Below are 7,909 nucleotides of genomic sequence, written 5' to 3'. Positions count from 1 at the left end.
GCCCGAGGCCGTTTGACACCGGCCTTGCGCTGGAAAACGGCGGGGGGGGGAATATGGCCCTCGCCCGTCGCCATGGTAACCGGAGGGCGCCGCCGCGCCTCCCGTTGCCGCGGCGACGCGACCAGGCCTTCCGGTGCCCGCCGGAAGCGGGGCGCCGCCGCGCCTCCCGTTGCCGCGGCCACGCGGCCGGGCCTTCCGGCGCGGCGCGGCGGGCGGCAGCATGGCGGCGGGGGGGGCGCGCCCGCCGACCGCCGCCGCCCTCACGCTGCTGCTCTCGCTCGCCGCGTCGGCGCCGGGGCTGCTGCGGGGGGCGCCCGCCGCCTCGCTGCGCCCCGCCGCCCTGCGCGCCGGGGAAGGTGAGCGAGCGGCGGCCGCCCTGCTGCCGCGCCGCCCTGCGGGACGCCGCCGGCCTCCTCCCCGGGCCTGGCCCGTGCTGAGCCCCTGCCCCCCTCGGCCACCTCCTCAGGCCAAGCCCCTGCACCCCTTGGCCTCCTCCCCACGCCAGGCCCCTTGCTCCCAGCTTGAGCGCAGTCTCCCAGCGCCTCCCTGTGCCCCGCACCGGTCCTGTTGCTCCCACCTCTGCCCCTGGTTCCATGCAAGGAGGGGGTGCGATATTAGGATTTGCTTTCCTCCATCCCTGTGATATTCCTGCAGTGGTTTTATCACCCTCTTAATTGCCATGTCCCGTGCTCACCATCATGCAGTGATTTCTTTTAATAATCCAGCGCTGTGAGCTGATGGGCGAATTTAGCCACCTTCTGACTTGTCTCCAGGGCAGCCATCAGGTTATATTGGGTGATGCTCTCTTCTGTATTTTTCCTGCTGTAGGACTGAGGTTGAGGGGAGGGACATGGAGAGCTGTTGGGCTCAGTCCTCGCAGAGTGCTCGGGAGAACTGCTCACCTGAGGGTCTGAGGGCTCTTCTGAGGTCTGATGACCTCCAGACATTTTTGAGAGGCACATCATGCTTCTCATGGCAGGTTAAGAAGTGTTTATCTCTTGATTGCAGTAGCTATTGCAAGGAGAGCAAGATCATAGTTACCATAACTGTCATTTTTGACATCTCTTGCCTTCTAATAAGACTAAATTTTAACTATAGATACTGTTGCCCTTTGCCAGGCACCTTCCCAGGAAGCACAAGAGTCTGTCCATATGTATGCAATATCCAAGTTACCACTAGTTTGAACTGTATTTGGTTCTTTAATCCTGGTTTTAAAGGCCTGAAGTTCCCTCTCTTCTACGCTGGGATAGAACTGAAAAAGTGTATTTATCCCATAGGCTCACCCTCCCTCTGCTCAAGCTAGTAATTGTAATGGATTAAAACATTCATTGCTGTCTCTCCCTTTCTAATATGCTGGTCTGCTCAGTTCACAGGTTAGTTACCTACATCTTTGTCTATGAAGACCTGATATCCTTGATCTGCGGTGCCATCATCATCTGGTATTTTGCTGGCAGCTTTGAAAAGAAGGTGGGCACTGTGAAGCACTGCTTCTTCACCATTGCGTTCACCGTCCTCACAGCTCTCTTGTACCTCTTACTCGAGACTGTTGTCTCAAGGATGGGAGAGGTGGAAGATGCCAAAGGATTCATGCCAGTAGCTTTTGCTACGCTGGGTGTGTCCACCACCCGCTCACGGATGAAGAGGGCTCTGGTTTTGGGGGTTAGGATCCCGGTGGTACTGGTGCCGTGGTTTATGCTCTGCATGGCCTGGTTTATCCCCCGCTCTTCTTTCCTGAGTAACCTGTGTGGGCTCTTAGCTGGGGAAGCCTGTATCCTTTCCAAGTGGGAAACCCTGAACCGGTGTGGGATAGCTGGTTCTTGAGGTGGGGGGAACATACTGCATTTCTTGTCGGCAAGATGCACTGGCTTTGTGGTGGTCCCCAGGTGAATTCATGGCTCTTGCTCTGTACTAAACTCACTGGCTTTGCTGGTCCTCACCACACCCAATTCTGTATTTGTTCTTTCACCCCACACTTTCACCCGTCATTGTGGCTTTAGCATGTTTAGTGAAAATGCAGCTGAGAAGGGTCATGATCTGTGAAGGTGGCACTGGGCAGTGCTGGAAGAATTCTCCAGGGAAACCGGCTTGTGGCCCAAGAGGAATTGCGTGCGTGGCTGTGTTAGAAACGAGTGCATTTTGTCTGCAGTTCTCCTTAACATACTGCTGGCTTCAGATGGTCTTGGATACTGTTTTTGCTTGGATATTCCAGAGTCAGTGGTCTCTAAGCTGGATCGGATGTTCCCTTTCAGTCTGCTAAGGAGAATACCAGGGCTGAAATATATTCCAGGGTCCTTAGCAGAGAGAAGAGCCTCTGAAAGCAGCAAGTAAGTACAGGACTTCTGGTAAAAACTCTTATGACCTAGGGCAATTCTGTGACATAAGTAGTGACATTAAGCAGCCTTTAAAAGCTCTGTTGTGGTTGTCACAGTCATATCCTGGGCATTAAGAGGCAGGGAGCATGGGATATACCCACCTGGTGGTGTTACACTAGCAACGTTACTGTGGCCTAATAGGTATCCCAGGTTAGCTGAATCCACGGAGGAGGGAAGATAACTCAATTTGATTTAAATGTCTTTCATTGAATGCTAAACTGAGGTGAAGGACTCATGTGCTGCAGGGACAATGTGTATACGTGCAGCTCAGCTGATGCGATAGCTGAGCTGCGTATTTCTGCCCTGACGTTAGGACTTCTGGGGTTTGTTCCTAGTTGGGTTGCTCCATGGGGCGTGATCTCTATCTTTCTTTGCTCCACCTTGCCTCGCAGGAATGCGGTGAAGTGACTCATATCCAAATCTGGGCAGGAGCAAAGCAATAAAGCTTTTTAAAAATGTCACTTACAAAGCTTATTGTAGATCTTCCAGTGCGTGTTTTCAGTGAAAGGCAAGATTGCTTTACTGGAAAGAAACCTTGGGGCCTGTGGCTGACATTCAGAAATGGCTTTAAGTTCCCACATCACAAGCCATGAGAATTCACTTGTCTTTTAAAAAGCTCCAAAACATAGGTCGAATTTTTCCCTATTCTAAGACGCCATTTCAGTTTCACAGAGGAAGGATGGATTTTTGTTAAGTGTTAAATTCTGTGTGCTGATTAAGCCATCAGCTCACGGTAAGGTGTCCTCCAAAGAGGAAGCATTCCCAAATATTTGCATCTGCTCTCACCTGAGGGGAAAACATAAATAACAAAGCTTTACTGGTAGCCTAATCTGCAGCCTTACAGATCCATTAGGGCAATCAAACCTGTGCTCCAAGTGCTTGCTGAGGAGGCTGGGCAAATCCAGGAGCGTTTTTACCCTTTCCTTTCCGTACTAGTACTGCTTTGGGGAGGGGGGACTGCCTTGCCACATGCTGTGCCTGTGTCTAGATCAGTGTAATGCTGCTGCTAATAACTTCCATGCACAGTGTCTCAGCTGTGTGCCTAAACCTGCTTTCTTTAGGGGAGACGACATAAATAGACTGTTCTGGCTGGAATGTATTTACATAAACATTTGATTATCAAGCAGGGCGTGGGAAGGTGTTTCTAGGATGTTTCCAGTTCAGCAGCTGAATTCACATGTCTCTATGTTCTAGACCCAAGTCCTACATTTGCTTCTGGGGCTTATTTTTATTATTTTGATTCTTGCTTATTCCCAACTAAGAGCTCTTTATTTTTTTTTTAATTTTTTTTAATTTCACACATCTTCAGACACCAAGTTGCTGCCAGACAGGAGACGTTTCTAGGAGATTAAAGCTTTTACGTCATGTTTTGTGTCCCTGAATGCCAAAAAAAAATTAAAATAAAATCCCCAAACATCCCCAAATCCCCAAGCCCCAAAACTCCAGCCTGAGCCAGCCCCTTACTCTTGCTGGGAATTTGACAGTCAGGGTCTTCGTGAATATTCTTCTGACTCCCTGCACTCATCTTGGTGCTGCGCGTGGGATGAACAGTACTCCTAAAGTCCCAGAGGCTTTGGCTCCTGGGCAGATTGTCTCTTGATGTATTTCAGCAGGGTGAGTCATTCCTTCTGTTGGCAAAGGCTGTTTCTAGGCCTTGCTTCTGAATGATTCATTCTATTTGTGGCTCTCTCCTCCTTCCCTTTTTGCTCCATACCCTGGGCTCCTGCTTGCACCAAATACCTTTGAATTCTTGATAAATAGCACTTGGCAGGTGTGGCTTCTCTCAATTAATGGCTTAAAGGATACATAGTTCAGGGGAGGGCAGAAAGGATGGGTATGGAAATCTTGAGCACACTGCAGTTTGGCTTGCACGTTCCTTGCATGAAGAGAGGTAGGGCCAGGAACTGCCCCCGTTCTGTAAGCGTGGAATTGGCATGGCGTGGGAGTGGGAATATCTGTCCTGGGAGACCGGTAAACTTATTTTTACCCCAGTGCTGCTTATAAGAGCTTTGCTTGTCTCTGATAGTTTGCTCTGATCTTTCTGAGTACTGGTCAGGAGGAAATCTGCCCCCAGGGCACTTCCAGCACTAATTAGGCAATGTCAGTTCTGAACACAATGTAACCTTTTGTTTTCTTCCTGCCCAGGATTAACCCTGTGCCAGGCTCCTACCCCACCCAAAGCTACTACTGCTCTTCGCCTCCGGCTCTTCCTGCTTTCCAAATGCAGCACCCCAGCATCCAGAGCCAGGGATTTCAGCCAAGCTGTGCTCTGGGATACAGCCATGCTCTGACACATGAGGGATCTCAGGGCAGCTGTGCTCCAGGATACAGCCCCACTTCTTCCCCCTACCAAACCAGAGGTGCCTTTGGAGACTGCTACATCCAGACCCACACTGGAGCCTCGCCTGGACAGTGCTGCCGGCCAGCCGAGTCCTCTCCCCACCAGCGTCTGTGCCCGTCTGATTCACAGATACCTGTGGGCATGGAGCACCAGGCTGGGGTTCAGCAGGCATCTGGGTATCCAACAGCCACAGCGGCTCCAGTGCCAGCTGAGCTCTGCAAAGTCCAGGTGTACTGATGCTCCAGAAAGCAGCAGAGCTCTCGTACCATGGTGGGACCATTGTGTGTGATACTCGTGCATCAGCGCGTTGCTGACGTCTTTGCTGTACCTGCGGTGACTAGCTAAATTGGCTGATAGGCCCGATGTAGGCCATTCCCCCTCTCCCTAGCACAGGCTACTTTATTTATAGTTCCTTTATAATTTTTATACTTTTTAGTATTGCTGGGAACTGCATCACCTCTTGGCACTTCTCGCCTCTTGGAGCCTCTTCTTATCCCTGCCTTTAGTAACCGTCTTTTTCCACTCAGCCGCTAGAGTTACAGTGCATCTGTTCCCTGGCTCAAAGTACAGATGGAAGCTAATAGGCAAAACACTGGACTAATCCGGGGCTGAACCAGGCCATGGGGATTGGGACATGTCCTGTCTACACTGAGGCTCTTAGCCTTCTCTCTCACTTGCAGGTGTGATTTAACTAGGACCCAAGAGAGGCTGAAATCATGGTAGCCTTAGTTTATAACTTAATACTTGAGTGGAGTAGGACTTCTCTTCTACTAGTGACTTTTCCACTAAGAGTATTCCCTGCAGGGGGCTGACGAAGCCACGGCTGGGGGAGAGGGATAAATAACGCCATTTTCTGCTGCCCAAAACCCATCTCTTAAGTGCCAACGGTCTGTTCTTAGCTACAGTCTGTGCATGCGCAGACATGTTGCCTTCATTATCTGTAATAGCACTCAAGGCAACCTCAGATACATGCAAAGTAATGGAATATCCTTTAATAAGGGATTTAGGGCATTTGTGGAGCAAATCATGTTTCAGGTATACATAAATCCAAGGAGACAGAAGGGACCTTAAATGCAGGGTAGAAGAATTAACTGGAATGTAGCTATTCCAGTAGGGGTGGTGCAGCGTTCACACTACCCTGCTTTGTGTATCTCACCCACCGATGTTAGCACAGGTTTTGTCTTGTTTTCTTTAGCGCTGGTGAAAACAAAAGCTGGTGGGAGATGGGAGTTTCCAGAGAGGGACTGAGAACAGGATGCAGCATTTGGTGCCTGTGGTAGTAATGGAGGAGTTTGGTTGAGTTGCTGGGACTTGGAGGGCCAGAGCTTCACTTCCAGCTGTGTCACTGTCTCACTGTGCCATGCCCAGGAGGAATCTACCATCTCTGTTTCTGTAAAGCAGGTAGAATCTGAACTATTGCCATTGATTTACTGCTTGGAGGTTTGTTTATCCACCCCAAAAAGTGCTTTGTGAACCACAAAGTGCCATTACTGCTTTTGGAAATGTTCTTGCAGTGCCTAACCTGTCACCCCAAGGACTGCGATAGCATCTGCGCTGTTCCATGCTGTCTTTGGGGCTAGGGGAAGAGCCAGGGTTGGGAGGCAGGGTCAGCACTGGTGGCTGCATGCTCTGAGTTATGTATGTGCCTCTTTTCTCCCCTCTTCTCCACTTTGGTGCCTGAAGAAGCCACGTGTCGCTGTACAGCTGCTTCTCCAGCAGCTCTTCTGGGACGGCTGCTGCAGTAACACGGCCTTGCAGGGGCTTTCTTTGGGGGAAGACCAAAGTGAGGGCTGAGGACTTGGACCTCAGATTCGTGTTAGTAAGAAGTTCGGCTTGCAAAGACGGAGGCTGCAGGGCAGGAGCTTTCTGGAGGAGGATGCTGCAATCCGGGAAACAGCTCGTGGGACTTCCGGAATTGGTGGCCAGCTTTATCTCATCCCTGATTGCTTCACCTCTCTGTGTGTGGGATCACAAATGGACTTGGCGTCATGGCTCTGACTTTCATTAACTGCTGACAGTAGTTGTCTTGTCCTGTGTTTAGTATGGAGCAAGAACAGGATGAGAGGCTTGCCTGGAACTTTAAAGGATGTTTTTAATACCAGGAAAGAATTGCTAGTGATGATCATTGAAATGTTGATTAGTGCCTTTATCTTCCTCCTTGTGAGATCCTTGTCTGTAAACCTATGAATTTTACCACTCCTCTTTCGAGAAGCGTGCAGAGAATATAGCAGGGTATGATGAGGACGCGTAGCAGTCACAACTGTTGTGTACCTTCAAATCGTAAGCTTGAAATACAGTCTGGAAGACAAACGACTTTGTCTCCGGGTTTGCTTGCAGGTGGGGAGCTGGGGCGCGTGGGCCATGTCCTGGGGGGGCTCCAGGCCGCGGCAGCTGCTCAGCGCTAGCTGTGCGTGTCTGGCTGGTGGCGGAGGACGCGCGCTGGGGAAGAGCGGTACTGCATATTGAAAAACGCTTGTGGGCCCAGAAACTGGTTATTTTTCCTTTCCAACTCCATCAGGTGATCTGTTAAGAGATCTGCTCTCCCCACAGAGCTGTCGAGGGGTGGCGCGTTTTGCATCAAGTCATTTCATGGGAGGTGTTGAGCGGTAAAGGGGAACGTGGAGGGAGATGGGCTTGTAAGAGTCACTGTCGTGGGCTGCCTGCTGCAGGGGAAACCCAGCTAACCTCCGGGGCCGTGCAGGAGACGGAGCCCCTGGCCCTGGCAGCTGGGGGACGTGCCTGTGCGCGAGAAGCAGTTACCACCCTGGAACCTTTCTGTGCTGGGACAAGGCTGACACCACCACGGTCTTGCAGGTGAGCCCGGGGGGGCGTAAAGGCCTGGCAGGACCGGCACGAAACCACGGCTCTGACCTGCGATCCCAGCTCTGTCGCGTGCTGCCCAGTGGGTCACTTGGTCACTCCGATCTCTAAAACATTCGGCACATCCCAGCACTGCTCTTGAGCCCAGCCGCGCAGCAGCAACTGTGCGTACCGGTCAGGTGAAACGCATCTTCCCCGTGTTCGGTGGTGTTCAGGCAGATGTTCACCACAACAGAAATGGCATCTAGCAAAGTCCTCTGCCGGCCTTCCCCAAGGGCAGCCGTTCCATCCAACGCTGGAGTCCCGCTGTCGTATAAACGAGTCAGGGACCCTCCGCTTCTCCAGCAGCGGACTCCTACCAAGTCCCGCTTCCCTG

General features: G+C 51.5%; 1 protein-coding gene across 3 annotated transcripts; it reads left to right on the top strand.

Annotated features, from left to right (window-relative positions):
• Positions 1-220: 220 nt before the first annotated feature.
• Positions 221-7,026, top strand: RHBDD2 (rhomboid domain containing 2). Of its 3 annotated transcripts, XM_067309886.1 has the most exons (5): positions 221-356; positions 1,367-1,768; positions 2,174-2,324; positions 4,518-4,983; positions 6,397-6,483. In XM_067309886.1, the coding sequence occupies exons 1-4, from the start codon at positions 221-223 to the stop codon at positions 4,948-4,950; spliced, it is 1,122 nt and encodes a 373-aa protein (XP_067165987.1). In that variant the 3' UTR covers positions 4,951-4,983; positions 6,397-6,483. The 3 variants fall into 3 exon arrangements, with proteins under 3 accessions (XP_067165987.1, XP_067165988.1, XP_067165986.1); XM_067309887.1 differs by lacking the exon at positions 4,518-4,983 and having other exon boundaries at positions 6,397-7,026; XM_067309885.1 differs by having other exon boundaries at positions 4,518-6,485.
• Positions 7,027-7,909: the final 883 nt, after the last annotated feature.

This window comes from Apteryx mantelli, chromosome 22 (assembly GCF_036417845.1).
Source record: "Apteryx mantelli isolate bAptMan1 chromosome 22, bAptMan1.hap1, whole genome shotgun sequence".
NCBI classification, from domain to species: domain Eukaryota; kingdom Metazoa; phylum Chordata; class Aves; order Apterygiformes; family Apterygidae; genus Apteryx; species Apteryx mantelli.
The sequence above is the reverse complement of the archived record's forward strand: the minus strand, read 5'-3'. Positions and strand labels throughout refer to the sequence as shown.

What these genes read in the sequence shown, in the direction of transcription:
- RHBDD2 (XM_067309885.1), top strand. Translation starts at nt 221, where the DNA reads ATGGCGGCGGGGGGGGCGCGCCCGCCGACCGCCGCCGCCCTCACGCTG. An exon ending in CGCCCTGCGCGCCGGGGAAG is followed by an intron (nt 357 to 1,366) that starts GTGAGCGAGCGG and finishes TGGTCTGCTCAG; the next exon opens with TTCACAGGTTAGTTACCTAC. An exon ending in GCTCTTAGCTGGGGAAGCCT is followed by an intron (nt 1,769 to 2,173) that starts GTATCCTTTCCA and finishes TGCTGGCTTCAG; the next exon opens with ATGGTCTTGGATACTGTTTT.